This window comes from Podarcis liolepis (genome assembly GCF_965112155.1).
Source record: "Podarcis liolepis genome assembly, chromosome: 2".
Lineage (NCBI taxonomy): Eukaryota > Metazoa > Chordata > Lepidosauria > Squamata > Lacertidae > Podarcis > Podarcis liolepis.
Genome location: NC_139555.1, coordinates 86,673,505 through 86,690,716, shown reverse-complemented (window position 1 = coordinate 86,690,716; position 17,212 = coordinate 86,673,505). Strand labels below are relative to the sequence as shown.

Below are 17,212 nucleotides of genomic sequence, written 5' to 3'. Positions count from 1 at the left end.
TCTTGTTATTGATCTGAATTACTGTAGAATACATAAAAGTAAGAGGCAGGCTCTATAAAGGCTTCTTTAGTGTTTTGAAGTAGCTGTGACTTCTGTTTTCCCCCCAAGTCAATGTGTTTCTTTTTAACCCGTGTGAAGAGAGGATCATTGCTCAACCAAAGAACTGGCACAAGGAATATGAAGGAAACGCACACCCAATGCAATGTTCACCTGTCAGGTCACATATTACACAAGTGTTTATATTGATGAACTGAGTATTGTGTTTGGAAAGCAGTGACTGACAGGTTTCCTACAAGTTCATATGTGACTGCTGTCATGTGGAGAGCATGGCTACTGTACCCTTCAGCAACTGCTTCAATTTTATTTATTTTTTACAATTTGTAATATTATACCTTTCAGAATACAAATCCTTCCAAGGTGGCATACAAATTAACATTACAATTTTATAAACACACACAAAATATGAACATACAAGAAGGTCACAGGGCAGTTGGTACTAGAAAGACTCTGCAGCACAGGACAGTCCAGCTGGCACAGGCTCAGAGTGGGTCTTGGCCTGCATCCCTCTGTTGCAATCCTTCCCACAGGGCAGATTTGTGTGTGTGTGTGTGTGTGTGCGCGCACACACACGTATGCATAAAGTGTGTATCACACTACAAAATTTGCTTTGCCTTAGTGTGCAGTCTTTTCCTTTGTGCGTATACGCTTGCGAAGAAGCCCCAAGGAGAACTATCCTAATGAATAACATGGAAGGTTATGGAATCAGAAGAGCATATTAGCATTCAGTCAACTTACAGAAAAAGTTTGCCCATGTTTATCCCTGCTTATGACAAAAAAAAAAAGGTTTAAAATCACTGATAAGTAAAAGGGTGGTGCATAAGCAGGGAGAAAGGCGGAAATTTAAATTGCATTGATACTTTGATTTTAATTTGGAATTATTCACATGCTGCTTATATTTTCAGTGTAATGACATCGTCTTCTTCCTGCTAAATCTGTTTTGAATCACATCTGCTATCTAGCAGTTGCTTCCAGTAAGGCATGTAAAACTTCTGATGTTGCTATTAATATTCCCTTTGTGAGCAACAGACTTTTGTTTTAAAATATTTTTTACATCTTGGTAAAACAGTTGTAGCTCACTGACTCAGTAGGCATCTCCTCCTCCTCTTACATTAGTAGACAGCTGGAACATCCTTAAGTTAAGAGGGACAGCAATAGCAAATTTTACACTTAGAATTTCTGTGCATTTGAAAAACCGAGGGCTTCAAGTTTCTGTATTTAAAATATTTCCAACACCACTATTAAAGCACCCTTTTAAAACATTAGGTTTTGTGCCATTTTCCCCACCCACCATACTCAGTGCCCCAGTAAGAGAAAAGACAATGATAGCCACTAAGGCTAGACTGTTCATACTGTTGGACGATGCTTTTTTATGATTGGTGGGGCATGGGGAAGTAACATGCCCATCCCATAAGCTTTTCTGGGTCTCCAAATGTTGAGTCGTAAGAGATATTTCTCTTTGAAAAGAGGTAAGTTTTTCCTCAGGAATGAGACAGTGCACAACACATTACATTGCTCATTTACTGAACTTTAAATTCATGATACACCATAAATAGATAAAAAAACCTGTTCATATGATAATGAACAGATAATGAAATAATGCATTTCAGAAGAGACTTTTTAATCACAGAATAAACTAAACTCAAGCATACATTCCTCAAAGTAAGTAGGGAATGCCAATGGGGCTTCAGGTTTTCACTGTACTGGAATTTTTATAAAGCACAATAAACCAGTGTTTATTGCTATGACACAGTTCAAGCTAATCGCCTGCATACAAGTAATCTAGACCAAATGCATTCCATTTTATGCCTGAAACAATGCACTTATTGCATAAAAAGGGAACATATTAATATTACCATGAAACAATTTTGACTCTACTTGGAAAAAAAAATTCTGAGTAGTCAACTACAGGGTTAAAATCGGGGGTAAAGTTATTAAGGAAAAACTAGAGAAACTCCCCCCCCCCCCCGAAAAAAATAAATTGTAAGCAATAATTTTGTGACTTAAGATGACTGCTTTCTCTGGTGACCAAGTACCTATTGATAAAATAATCAAGTCATCCCATTATGTGTCCTGTGAGCTATGATGCATATGGGGACATAACACATTAACTTCGTAAACTCGCTCTCCAACTTATGACCGTGTAAACAGGGATATTTATAGACATTGCAAACATATCTCACCATTCAGGTTAACAATTAACAAAATGCACTACTGACCCATCAAGGTCAATGGCTGTTGCTAGCCAATGTTATTTACTATACATTCACTCTGCCCATTGCATTTGTACAAAAGCCCTGAAATTAATAGAATTAAACTTCACTTGGATGATTCAGAAGTTCCTCTGGAAGGAATCTCTACTGACTGGACAAATAGGTTTTCCCAACTTTGCATAGAAGTCATCAGCCATGACTCGCCTCCAGATGGGGTTCAGAGTCAAAGCTTCAAAAATACACAAAAGTGCAATCTCTAAGCAAGTCAGGATTAAGTTTACCCCCTGCTGTTTTACCATTTCCTGCAGACACCACCACCTGCCACTGAAGTTTTAGAAAATCAATGTCTGTGGTAGCAAAATACAGCATTCAGATATTCATCTGAATGCTTCCTAAAATCTTCAACATAGGTAAGTGGGACCAATAGGAAACAGTTTAAAACAGCAGGGTTTAACCTCAGCAGCCACTCTGAGTGATATCTTGCCCCGAAGCCTTTGTAATATCCATTGTAGTAAACACCTGAAAGAGAGGGGGGAAATCCACAAATTATTTTTATTAATACTATTCAGAAATTCACATTCCATTCAACACCATTCCTGCTGCAACTGTGTAATTGGACTAAAAGCCCAACACAGAATTCTCTTACTGTGAGCGTCAACCCCCAATGTGTAAGAAAAAAAAGGTAGCAGTGATTCTTTAAGCACAAAAACTTATAAACGTTCTTTCAAAGACTTGTTTTAAAGAGTAATGTTCAGTGTCATGCCTCCTAGGCAGTGTTTATCTCAGGACCCCCAAGAGAGAGAAAAAGGTAAATACTGTAAGTCTCTAGAGAAAGAATCACAAGGGAGTGGGGAGAAAAAAGAAAACGTGTTGCAACAAAGAGATGTAACAGGACAAGGAGTGGTTGTTTGTTTAAAGATAGGAGATCCTTAAGAGATAAGTTATTGTAGAGAGGAAAATAAGTTCAAAATGCCACAAACGTATGTTATAAGATGAGAGTGGTACTGAAACTCTTACCTCTGCACAAGTTGGATGTATACCAATCGTATCATTAAGTAATTCCTTTGTGAGACCACATTTCATTGCTGCTCCGAAGCCTTGTGTAATTTCCCCTGCATTAGGTCCAAGAACATGAAATCCTATCACACGGTTCTTCAATTAAAAGGGGGGAGGAGGGAGAAGAGAGAAGAGAGAGGTAAGTTGTCCCAGTTAGTATTTTCCCTTAAATTGTAGGCAGCTGCTTATTTGCTAGTTGTTCTGCCTACTTCTGGTATACCATTTGCAAAAAAACAACCCTGCAATCTGAATATTGAATAAGTTTCCAATATTCCAACATGAATAGAGACGGCAATCAATTTTACCATACCAGCCACTACCTTAGTATGTTACACCAATTGAGAACAGGAAAAAATACAAAGTGAGATGCTTAGAACCACTATTAAAAGTACTTAAACTGAATTATTAGTATCTATTCATTTCTAAGCCACAAGCTCATATACAAATGTATTCACTCACTGTACAAATAAATGAGAATAAAGGTAACCACTGATACATCACATTAATGAGAAGTTGGGCAGAAACCAATGAAAAGGGTTAGTTCTATTGTTCACCACATGAAAGGTATATGGAACAGGTCTAACCCCAACAAGCTGGTTGGAATTATAGGAAGGATGGTTTTCATCCTTCCTATAATTAGTTTGATGACTTAGCTCCACTAATGAAGGTTACGCATGGTAAAAACAGAATACAAGAATACATTTTCTCACACTACTTTTAAAAAACCATTTCAGAAGAGCAGTAGCATCTTTCATAAAGCTTTGACCAGATTCCTGCTTCCAGTGTGATACAGTGAGTTTTGACCTCATGCACGAATGCAGTTTTGCTTACAGACCCAAACTTAAATACACATAGAACTATGTAAGCTTACCTTTAAAATACACTATGAGTTTATGTTAATTGAAAGTGTGTCACTACACCAGTGACAGCCAGTGGGCTGCCCTCCATATACTCTGGACTACCTGTAAGTCCCATCAACCCCATCCATTCAGGGGTTGAATGTTTAGGGAATGTTGTGGAGTTGTAACCCACAACATCTGGAGAGCACTACATTGGCTACTCTAGTCTAGACAATAGGGTTGTGGTTACAAGCCAGTTAGGGTGAGACAAGTTCATTAGCTGTCCCACGTTGTGTACCACTAGAGTATTTTCAGCTGGGCACTTCCAAGAAGCTGAGCTGCTTTGTGGCTTCAATAAGCAGCAGCTAAATAAAGCCAGGGAATTAGAAGCCGCAAGTTGCTTTTAGTACAGTTTTAAAATAGAACAGATAAATTAAGTTACAGTACACTTGGAGGAGGGCTGTAGGTCAGTGTGGTACAGCATTTGCTTACAGCAGGTCCCAAATTCAATTTATTGCATTTTCAGGTACGGCTAGGGCAGTCTCTTGCTTGAAAATCTGGACGGCCACTGCCAGTCAGTGGAGATAATACTGAACTGGATGGATTTATGGTCTGACTCACTATAAGGCAACTCTCTGTTCCCACATTTTAGCACCCTGGGCAGAACAATCCACACAACTTTGAAGTGGATGTCCCCTGGCTTTCTTTATATTTTGGATAATATGAATATTCAAGAAAACAAATGTTTTTAGAGCAGAATACGTACATTGTCAAGCTTATTGCAGATTACTTTTCCATAGCAAGTGTTGTTGTCTCTATTGGGTATTGTCCATTCAAGTGGCCAGAACAGCGCGTGATACACCTGGAAAAGAAAATTAGGCCTTTAAAGTTTGTTTTCCCTTTAATGACTTTGTACAGCACTTTTAATAATATCCCTTGCACTTTTACAGTATCTCTAAAGTGGTATGTGCTAGCATCTCAGGAACCTACACCCTCGGGATGAAAAAGAAAGGGAAGCTGCTATCCCTATCCTTGCAAAAAGGAAAAGGACAAAAGCATGTGGGAGAATGTCCCCACCCCCACATTTATGCTGTCAAGGAAAATGCCTGTGTGTATGAGTGAACTTCAACAGAGGGCTAGGGACTACCCTTCCACCAGTAAAAACACTGGGCTAGGGAAACAGGGCTGTGAGGACACAGTTCCTAAAATTCTGTGGAGATTTCTTCGGGAAGGAGAATATATCAGGACAGCTATTGTTCCTACAAAAATAAACTAGATTATGAGGCACAGTATGATTGCATGTATATTAATACCCCGAAGAGCACCCATATTTAATTGCAAAGTTTTAAGATTTCAGTCTCACATCTAAATTGTCTTGTCCAAGTTGTTCAATGGCTCGTTCTTCCGATAATCCACAACAGCCATATTCCAGAGGTGTAAACACAGTAGTTGGTATGTTGATGTAGTCACACTAAAATTGAAAGCGTACACTATGACTCACACATAAAAGCAATTGGGATGAAAATGCAACAACCATCCTATAAAACTTGCACTGGCCACAGTACAAACAGTAGCTTATACTCTTGCAGCAAAAGCAGCAGCCCAAGCTTAACACTTAAAGCAGGGCATAGATACTGGTCTGTACAGTCGTACCTTGGTTTTCGAACAGCTTAGTTCATGAAAAACTTGGAACTTGAACGTCACAAACCAGGCAGCAGGTGTTCCAGTTTGCGAACTATGCCTTGGAAATCGAACATGCAGTGTGGCTTCCACGGCTTCCGATTGGCTGCAGGATGCTCCTGCAGCAAATCGGAAGCCGCGCCTTGGTTTCTGAACATTTCAGAAGTTGAGCAGACTTCTGGAATGCATTCTGTTCAAAAACCAAGGTACGACTGTATATGTTTCCAAGCTCACCCCACCCCATCAACTTTCAGGATGCTTCAATATGATGCTGTCACTAGCCCTGTCCTTTTGATTATTTGCTTTGATTATTTGACTTCTGAGAGCCAGTGTGGTGTAGTGGTTAAGAGCGATAGTCTCATAATCTGGGGAACCGGGTTCGCGTCTCCGCTCCTCCACATGCGGCTGCTGGGTGACCTTGGGCCAGTCACACTTCTCTGTAGTCTCTCAGCCTCACTCACCTCACAGAGTGTTTGTTGTGGGGTAGGAAGGGAAAGGAGAATGTTAGCTGCTTTGAGACTCCTTAAAGGGAGTGAAAGGTGGGATATCAAATCCAAACTCTTCTTCTTCTAAATATATTTAAAATATCTCTAAGCAGTATACAGAAAACTGAAGCACCAACAGACAACTTAAAACAAAATATTAGAAAAATACAGTGTTACGTATACAAATGTTACAGTAATACAAAGTTACCAATATATAAAAATCAGTATCAATTCATTTTCCTTCTGACACACCCTCCATCTCAGTCTCTGGATTCTCACACAGGGTCCAACAAGCTCTCAGCTCACCCACAAAAGTCTCACAATGAGAACAGTTTCTTGGAAACTCTTCCAAAGTTCAATTCATGTAAAAGTCTGTGTAGTACTCCCAAATTTTGTTAGGAGCTTAAGATAGTCACCATGCAATCACAACTCAGCTTAGAGACTACTGTAATCAAGTGGCATATAAATAAATACAAAAAATGGCTGTGGCTATACCAGGAGTTGGACAGGGATCAGTGCCTTCCACCGAGATTTGTAAGTCCAATGCTATGAGCAACTGATGGTGCATAAACTGGACCAGAAGTTGTGGTGACACTAACATGGATGAGCCAATTCCAGGCATCTTAACCATATCAGAAGACCAATTCAAAAAAACTATTTGAGCACGCAAGCAGTAATAACCATAAGAAATTGAACGTTTACCTTTATATTACTCCCTCCAAAAAGTCTGCGAGCTAACAGCCTGCCTGCCTGTATGGCAACTGGTGTAAGTTCTGGCTTTCCTTCCAAAACATCTCCAATAGCATAGACGTAAGGCACACTGGTTTGTTCTTCGTCGTTCGCAGGTATTTTCCCATTCCTTGTAACATGGAAGGGGGGGAAGTTAACACTGACATAGTGCTACGATTTGATTACACTTAATAATGAGAGACATCCAATTAAGTCAATCTACTCAGGGAACAACTTCTCTCTCCTGCAGCAATTCCCCCCCCCCCCCATCTGCTCCAAAGCGCTTGGGGACCCTATGGAGCAGATTTAGGATGACATGGGAAAGAGAGCAAAGGGAAATCGGCTCGTGTGGCCTTGGACATTACTATATGTGAAGACAGACATCAGAATACCAGTTGGTCACACTATATTGAAGAAAATTAACATCTAATGAGTACCACACAACTTTTCATACTTGTCAGGTCAGATCAATTTCTACAATGAGCAGATTCCAACAGCCACACTCATTAGGCTATAAGAGGTTTAATCCTTGATATAATAATATCAGATGCTTCTCTAAGTGTTAAGTTATAAAACAAATTAAACTAATTTAATGGGAAGTGGACTCTCTTTGCTTAGCTTCATACTAATTTAAAATAAATAAAGCCTGCTGTAGTTAAGTTTCAAAACTGAAAAATTACGCAGGTTTTCATAGAATTGTAGAGTTGGACGGGACCACGAGGATCATATAGTTCAATCCTCTGCAATGCAGGAATCTTTTTGCCCAATATGGGGCTTGAACCCACGACCCTGAGATTAAGATTCTCATGCTCTACAGATGGATTTGCAACTTTAACAACTGGTAATAGTGAAATGCAGGAATTTATAGGCATAAAGTTTTAAACTAATTTTGTCAGCATGCTTAAGATACCTAGTTTCACCCTTAAGAGCTCATGGGTTCTAGGTGATAATTTAGAACAGACTTCTGAAAGTAGATGTTCTAGAAAGTCTGTTAAAAGACCAAAGCTGATTTCTAAACAAATTTCAGTATGTACCAAGATTAATTAAAGAGTTGGAATACTTACTTTGCATTAACCGCCACACCAATTTTGTCCAAGCCAATATTTCTAGTACAAGCATCACGGCCAACAGCTATCAAAACCTGCACAAAAAGGAATCATGTATCTTGTTTTGGTGGTCCTGTATTGAAAAGCCTCTCATGTAATCCAAGCAGAACTATTTGGTTTAAACCAGGGGTGGAGGGTTGCCGTTTTTCCAGCTCAAGGGTTGCACTGCCTTCTAGGCAATTACAGGTGGCTACATGCCAGTGGAAGGTGGGACCAGAGGCAAAAGTGGACAGAGCAATTGGACAGAGCTACTTTACACACTGACACCCTTCTCCATCCTTCATTGGGGCAAATGAGCTGTTATCAGAGTTCAAGGATATATTCTAACCAGGCATAAACACACACAAGGAGGGGGTGACACAAGGGTGGTGAGGGGTGTGGCATGGAAACAGTACCCAACGGCCACACAGATAAGGCCTTGAGGGCCACATTTGGCTCCTAGCCAGTGTGGTGTAGTGGTTAAGAGCGGTAGTCTCGTAATCTGGGGAACCGGGTTCACGTCTCCGCTCCTCCACATGCAGCTGCTGGGTGACCTTGGGCTAGTCACACTTCTCTGAAGTCTCTCAGCCCCACTCACCTCACAGAGTGTTTGTTGTGGGGGAGGAAGGGAAAGGAGAATGTTGGCCGCTTTGAGACTCCTTAAAGGGAGTGAAAGGCAGGATATCAAATCCAAACTCTTCTTCTTCCTAGGCCCAAGGTTCCTCACATGTGGTTTAAAAAGGAGTTCAAAAACTATTCAGGGTCTAAAAATAGATTCCAACATGCTCATGACAAGCTACCATCTGGCCAACTCTATGACTAGATAGCAAAAGGGAGCGATCCAGTAATGAACTCTGTTGCAAAAGTGTTAAGGTTAGAGTGCTGCACCAGGCTGTGCAGCAGCAGTTACTGCTAAATCCTGGCCTAAGTCTCAGCACTGCCAAGTTAAGAATAACTAACTTACCAACCTCCCCACAATAATAAATTTAAACAAAAATCACAAGTGCAGAGCACTTACAGTGTTGTATTCTCCTTCAATCATTTGTATTCCTTCAGTGGATTTTGCAATCACTTTCAGTTTTCCAGGCATGCCTTCCTCCAACTTTACAACCTGCATGGAACAGCCATAAACTTAGGAATTTTATCTCAACCCACATAATACTGTTTTATTACAATGTTCACTTTATTAGCCTTTGCAGGCAAAACCCGCCCCACAACTGTGTTTACACATATGCCATACTGCTCAAAGTTGCACAAAAAGATTTCAAACATCAGCGTTTTCCTATCTGACGTAACCAGGGGAGATACTTGCCTCAACAGGAACAAACTTCTTGATGAATTTTACACCATGGGTTTCCATATAGGCTCCTGCTCTCTCTGCCATTTCTTGATCAAAGCCACGAAGGAGGATAGAGCGTACCATAACTGTGACATCCAAACCAAGTCCAGCAAGAAATCCGGCACATTCCAAGGCTACGTAAGAAGCTCCCACAACCAAAGTCTTTCCAGGGCAGTAGGGCAGAGAGAAGAGATCATCGCTGAAAATGAAACAGTATTATCACTGATGTTTAAATACTGAGAAGCCCCTTTAATCTACCGAAAAGCAGTCATTTAATTCAAGCTCACCTTGTAATACAGTACTCTCTGTCTCCTGGGATACCTAGATATCGCGGTCTTTCTCCTGTGGCTATAACATATGTCTGAGCTGTGCAGTAAGTTTCTTGTCCTTTTCTGTTGGTTGCCTAGTCAACGGAAAGAAAGTTTTAGAACTGGTATTCTTCCACACAGCAATGCATTTTCCCCAAGATACTGTCAGCAAATTACTTTACCAAGAATTACTTACAAGGCAGTAAGACACACTGATCTGAATATTCTATCAACCGTATTACATCATGCAGATTTTGATGTTGTTTTACTTGTGAATAGTTAACACTAAAAATTAAAATAATCTTCATGTAGTTACAGTATTGAATTAAATTTGCAATTACAACTTAGTACAAACTGAAGTTCTTGTTTCTCAACTGCCTCTTTTCACACAGCAAAATATCTACCCTAGTTTAATTAATTCCGTATTTAGGAAAAAACTTATTCAGCCGAGCAACTTCATTTGTGGCTAATCATATATCCATTATGTCGATTGTGTAATACTTTTTCAGGTGTTTGATGTTGTACAAGACCATACAGTTGCAATTGAAACAAAATAGGTTAAACAGTATTGCTTTTCCTAATCTATCACTTTAACTTGTTCATACAGTAATGATTATAGAAGCAATACTTCTGAATAGATCAAATGTCAACAATGACAAGGTTCTGCAGGTACCTTAATCTTGTGTGGTCCAACAAATTCTCCATAGGCATTGAGGTATGTCACAGACTTATCACGCAAGGCGACCCGATACCCCCAGTTCAATGATCCTATATAATTTTGAATTGCTTCTACCATGGTCTCCCAGTTGTGTTTAACTAAAGAAATGTTCATACAAAAATTAATTTATCAGATCCCACCAATGAAACCAATACATGCATGTGCTGCTTAATGAACACAATGCCTTCCCATGAAATCATTAGTCGCACATTTGCATAATGAGTCTACAATTTCCATTATTTCCTATGAGAACACTTCCAATGTGAACACTTCCTCCCTGGTTTCTTCCTGAAATCGCTGCAGCCAATCAACAGGAGACAGACAAATTTGTCTGACTTCCTACTCTGATTAGTCTGATCTTGCTCCTCCTTCCCATGGTTTCTGCCCGAAAATGGCTGCCACCAAGCAGCACATCACAAAAAACCAAGGAAATAAGGAAGCCGGATGTTCATATATGTGACTCTGTGGAGTGTATAGTGAGGCTTGGGCAGAAGTCTTTAAATGCAGATAAGTGAATTTTCATATAGCGAGCAAGCAGATAGCAGGATTGGGCTGCATTACCCCACTGAAACAAATGCAGGTACTCAGAATGATCTCATAGGTCTCATGTTTCAATATTTGCAGATAAATACACAGACAGTAGTTGCAATAAAATTTGCAACCTACACCAACAACTTTTGAAAAGATAGTGACAAGTGACTCTCTAAGATTCCAAAAACTGATGTATAAAGAAGACAAGCGCAAGTTTATGTAGAACAATCACTTAGTGCCATTAAATAGCCTACTGAAGGGGGGGGGGGTGAGAGAGAAAGCAGCACCCCAAATCCCTTACATTCCTTCACTAGCACATGCTAGTAGCCTAGTTAACTTTACACCAGTTTCAGGGCTTTGGTCCCAAAGATAAAAATGCACCAATTGGCCTTTCCTCCCATAAATACATTATTTGCTTTCTTACAAACCTTGCTGATCAAACTCCCAGCCATACTTCTTTGAATCTCGCAGTGCCTGACCCAACAGGGCTGCCTGATGCATCAGCTTCTTAGGAATGCAGCCAACATTTACACAAGTGCCGCCAAGTCCTGAAATGCAAAGTGTACATTTAATTAAGAAACTTCTCATTAACAGTACTGTATTAAGTAAGACCTACTATTAAGATGCACAGAACTGCTGGCGTATCTTAGATACCTTACATACACGGTCAACAACACAAACCATTACTGCGTGCCGAGCAACATTTATTATTGATCAAGTTTATTTATTTATATGCCTACTTTACATATGCCCAAAGCTGCTTGCAACAAATGTCTTCCAGTTTACAAAACATATCAAATAGGACAAAATCAACAACCGGTCAAACATTGATTCAATTCATTACTGCAAAACTAATAATCTAGGCTTAAATACATAAGAACAAAGGGGAAAAAGAAAGGTAACACGCAATAAATAAAGCTGTAGCTGCTGCCTTTGACTGCACTCCAAACCTCGGCAGTCTGGCTTAAATTAAGTTCAGAGGGAGTGACTCTTCTCACCAGGCTTGATTATTCACAGCCAGCTTCCTCTTATCTCCTGCATAGGAGGCTGGCAGCAATGAAAGGGCAATATTGGTGAGCCCTCTTCCCCAGCCTCACCAAAGTTCCAGCTGCAGTATTAATGGTGGTTAAGACTTGACAACTGACACAGCTTCACACATTTAGGCTTCCTGCCTTTGCCCTGTTCTATGTATCCTTTTACAGACAGAAGTGAAACAAGAGGCACTTGATATTATTGAATATTAATTTATTTGATATAAGTAGTTACATTTTAAAGTTATGTTTTATTGTGACTTTCTGTATTGGATCAGATTACTATAAAGTGTGAATTCTTTGTTGTATGTTTTGTTGCTGCAAACCGTCTTGTGTATAGTAACATAGAAAAGCAGTATACAAACTGAAAGTGAAATGCAATGAAATATTTTTACTAACAAGCCCCACACTGGCAGAAATGGCTTTACCAAACTAAAAATGACTAACTTTTCCAATTCCATATACAGTATGTGTAAATGGTGGGGAGCAACACACGCCTGTGGGAAAGGAAGAAGCTAAGAAATACATATCCATTGATCTTAGATGGTGCAACTCACATAACCATGCAGATTATACATCAGGAAGATTTAAATGTGAATTGAGACCTTTCATGCACACTCATCACTAGGGGTCCATAAAATCCAGTGGTTGAATGGCTGTTGAAAGGTTTAATTCTATCCCAATAATATCAGAAACAAAGAGTGTACATTAAAGCATATCTCAGATACAATCAATTTTGGCAAGGAATCCTGTCATGCCACCAGGGGATTACATAAGCCCTCTGAGCTATTTGTAAAGCTGCCAGTAGTGAACTTCCAGGGCTTACAGTAAAGACCACATGGTTCATATAACCTTACAGAATAAGAACTAGTCAAGATTTCGAGAACAAACCTTCAACATCTCTGCTTCTAGTTGTTGGGCTGGATCAGACCAACCACGACTGGAGCAGAAATCAGCCCCCCATTCCTTCTCCCCCCTACAGCTGCTCTTGAGGATCCTTTGGAACAGTGTGGAAGACTGTGGACTGCAGGTAAGGAAAGAGGGATTGGCAAAAGTTGCTTCCCTCCTGCAGCAACCTCCACTGGATTAGAGGCCCTCCCGCTTGCATGTCTGGAACCAACTGACTGACTGGCAATATACTCATGGAGTTCATTATATCCAGTCTTTTAAACACATCATGTCATTAGAATGCACTGAAGGAGAATCAAAGTTGGATAAATGGATTCATAGACATTTTGTTCTATACTATACTATACTACACTGCACTCTGAACCCGACTCTGTTAAAGTCATTATTCTGCTGCCGTAACCTAAAACGAGGAAGCCAATGCAACAGTCACAAGATCAGTATGTGCTTATGTAATGGGAACATCATGGCCATGGTTCCAATTTTGTGCGCATAGGTTTAAGAGTTCCTTTGATGAGAAATATTCAAGTCCTTCCATACGAACAAAAACATTAGCCAAATAATACTTTTTGTAGGACACGGATCTAAAGAGAGGTTTGCTGAGGATTTGAAGAAAGCTGAAGTTAGAAAGCCATCACATTGACTATATGTTATGCTCAAGAGCACACAGCAAAACAGACACTAAAGAATGAACAACCCCCAGCATGCTAGTTGGCTGACTAAGTGGCAACACTGAAATCTGTTCAAATCACTACTTACCCCATGTTGTACCCAGTGGTGTTGGCACAACGTAGTCTAGCACCATGACCTTCTTTCCTAAGGAAGCAGCTTCCTGTAAATAACAAACAAGTGAACATCAGACCTATGCAGATGTAGAAGACTGTCCCGTTTTAGGTGCAGTTTAACAGTTCACATTCGTGAAAACAGTTATGCCCCAAGGAACAGAAGTTACCATTTGTGACAAGGAAGAGAACAGCCACTGGCTGAAATGCAGTTATTCATGTTTCTTCAACACAGCAATTCAGCACATAATTCACACTAGCATTCTTAGCTATATGTCCTTACTTCTCCCACGCATAGACACACCCTACATGAAACATTTCTTTTTTCACCTCTCACAGTTGATTTAAATCTTGTTTGTTCTACCACATTAGGGTTATTTTCTAAGCAGTTTCATTCCTAGGACTCTCACCTATGCCCCCCAGGACTCTCTAGAATGCAAAGATTTCCCATACATTTAAATACTCCCTCCCCCCATGCCCAAACTGAGGATAATACAAAATGTGAATAAGAAGTTGCCACTGGCTAAATATGTACAATAGGTGTGTTGTAGTATCATGATATACAGGTGAAAGAGACTTCTGTCAATTAATATCCTTTTCCTTCTCCAAGAGAAGAAGGGGCGTTAAACTTAAATTTATGGCATGCATTATGAATGGTTTAATTCTCAAACAAGTTGAGTACTGGACAACCGTCAGTGATCCACAAGCTTCGTCTGTGGCACGATAAATATGTATTTTGATTCTTAATTGTATTTTTATTACTTCTTTTATTTCCTAGATTAGATTATATTTTATTGTTTAACAATTTAAATTCTATGGAATTCAAATTATAATACAATAAATTACAATGTAAGAAATAAAAGCAATAAAAACACAATTAAAACTCGCACAGTATCTTGTGCAGTGCATTATTTATTTATTAAATTATCACAATAGCAATATCTCTCCCCAAGGCAGAAAATCATTAAGTGGTATGCCAAGAGCACCAGCCATTTTCAAGTCATTCACAGGGAGAAATGTTTGGGAACAACTGTTCTCGAACACAACACAAAACCTAGCAATCCATTAGCTCCTCTCTTAATAAGCAGATGACTAGATCCTCAAGAGCTATTTCCTAGTAATTAGACTGCAGGGTCTTTCGCATGTAAAGCTAACTTGGATGGCATACTCCAGGGATGTGGATCCTGTGGCCCTCCAGATGCTGTTGCCCTGCCACTTCCATCATCCTTGACCCACTGACTACACTGGTGGCAGCTGATGAAAGTTGGGATTCTAAGAACATCTGGAAGGTCACAGGTTTTCTTTTGCTGTTATATACAAACACCCCCTTTTTCTTGGCTGCTCAGAGATAATGTAATAGTCTTGACAGCACAATCCTATGCATGCTTGCTCGGAAGTAAAATCCACTTAATTCAATGAAACTTAATCCCAGTTTTGTTTTGAAGAATGCAACTTGAATCTCTCAAAGAAACATCATCACCCACACCCACACACCAGGCCAGGTTTCTTTAGCCCTTTTGCTGCAGGGTCAAAAGACCCTGTTCAGGCAAGGGTCTGAACTGCAGTTCCACTCAGATATGGAATGCTGCTGAGGTATTGTGAATGAGATTTTTAAAAATGTAAGGAGTCGGTTGGAAAATATGAAACCACATACAATTCACTATATGCTTGGAACCTGTTTGTAGAGTTCATACCTTAGAACATGAAAGCCCACCGGAACCACCACCAATAACAATTAAGTCATAATCGTAGGCTTCCATCTCTTCGCCTTTCCCATCCCCTAAAAGCTTCTGCAATAAGCCACTATGGTAAGCCTGTAAAAAGGACACAAGACACAGAAATCAGAATACAGAATACTTTGTTAGTATTACAAAGCTAGGTTATATCCAATGCTCTCCTCCTAGAAATGGACAGCTCTTTAATCTAGCAGCAGCAGGAGAAGGCAACTTTCCACAAATCGTACCTTTTCCTGTAGTGCCCTGCACCACCTTCCAGTCTGCTCCAGAGGGTTACCTTGCCCTCTGAAGCATAGTTTTGTGACGACACAGGGTGTCTCAGAAGTAAGGGGAACTCTGCCAAAAACACCTCCTTCCCCATTCCATTCATTGACCCCTCCACTAAATTCAAGAGCCTTCTGTGAGTAGTAGAACTGTTGGATACAAACTTACTGAGTACAGATGTTTTAAGATCAGGGTCTGTTTTACTCATTTAAGATGCAGCTGTCCTGATAAGGAAGCCCTTGCACTTGTCTGACCTTTAAGAAAACTTAAAGCTACTACCACAATTCTATACACTCTTTATTGGGAAAGAAAATAGAAGGCAAAAGTAAACATATATCGTTTCTGGCTGCACATCTAAAAACAACAACAGCAATGAAAGAGCAATACTAGGAAATGTAGATATCAATAATGTAAACTGAAGTCCTCCTGATAAAAAGAACCTATATAAAACAGGGTGGTTGTTTGCTTCTTACTGGTGCATACACTTCCCAAGCCTGATACAAAGGATAGTTGCAACTTTATGAATTCCAAACTTTATGTACTGCATAACAAGATAGCACAAGTGACACTGTTTGGAGACGCTAGCTACAAAAGCATAATCATTATCTCATAACAATTAATTTTCATGCCAAGAGGAGGAAGAGTGAGATTACCTGGAAAGTTTGATCACATCCACCCACATGAGTTCCATTTACAAATACATTAGGAACAGTCCTCTGACCTGTCAATTCTAGCAACACCTCCTGAATGCTGGGCCCCTCATCTAAGAGAGAAGAGGGAGGGTAGAATTAAAACCTACAATTCTGCTAAGATCTATGCATTGCAAGACACTATTCCACCAGCTATAATAAAAGTGGCACTTAAAACAGAAGATAATTTATATAAAGCCATTACATAAGTATGGCAGATAAGAATCAGGAAAACATCTCATTCAGACTGACCACATCTGGATGAAAGACTCATCATGTTTTAGCATTATGGAGAATGAGTTTCAGCAATGCTCCATCTTCTTCAGCAACATGGTCAGAAGCAGATTATAAATTTCTCTGCATCTGTTTTAGATTAACTGCTGTTTACTTTATAGTCCAAAAACGTAGTTAATCTTAACTATGATTATTTGAAGCAAGGCAGCTTCATAAATTATGCTTTGCAGTTGACTGGTCTTTACTAACTATATTTAAGACTGATCCATGTGCCTCAGTTCCAGCAATGCAGCAGATTGCAGATACAATTATTCATTCATTCATTTTGGGCACTTTTCATGAAAGAAGTGACTTAACATAATGAATCTAACAAGAACCTGGAAATTCCCTAAATCCAAAATCTAACATTCCAGTACAGTATGAAATGCAAAGTACCTTGCTGACAAATAAATAAACTGGTCAATCTACAAAGCACTGTGCAGAGGGCAAGACCTTTAAGCTGAGGTAGCAATCTATGGCCCCTGGGAGGA

General features: G+C 39.7%; 1 protein-coding gene across 2 annotated transcripts in view; it reads right to left on the bottom strand.

Annotated features, from left to right (window-relative positions):
* Positions 1-347: 347 nt before the first annotated feature.
* TXNRD3 (thioredoxin reductase 3) overlaps positions 348-17,212 on the bottom strand; it is a 28,011-nt gene continuing 11,146 nt past the window's right edge. For both annotated transcript variants that reach the window (XM_083490977.1, XM_083490978.1), the window contains exons 3-16: positions 16,413-16,522; positions 15,454-15,573; positions 13,737-13,809; positions 11,469-11,588; positions 10,465-10,607; positions 9,771-9,886; positions 9,457-9,682; positions 9,163-9,255; positions 8,124-8,200; positions 7,033-7,189; positions 5,529-5,636; positions 4,932-5,027; positions 3,288-3,422; positions 348-2,789 (exon numbers count right to left, since the gene is read on the bottom strand). In XM_083490977.1, coding sequence (XP_083347103.1) covers positions 2,727-2,789; positions 3,288-3,422; positions 4,932-5,027; positions 5,529-5,636; positions 7,033-7,189; positions 8,124-8,200; positions 9,163-9,255; positions 9,457-9,682; positions 9,771-9,886; positions 10,465-10,607; positions 11,469-11,588; positions 13,737-13,809; positions 15,454-15,573; positions 16,413-16,522 — 1,637 coding nt within the window. In that variant the 3' untranslated portion in view covers positions 348-2,726. The remainder of the gene's footprint in view (positions 2,790-3,287; positions 3,423-4,931; positions 5,028-5,528; positions 5,637-7,032; positions 7,190-8,123; positions 8,201-9,162; positions 9,256-9,456; positions 9,683-9,770; positions 9,887-10,464; positions 10,608-11,468; positions 11,589-13,736; positions 13,810-15,453; positions 15,574-16,412; positions 16,523-17,212) is intronic.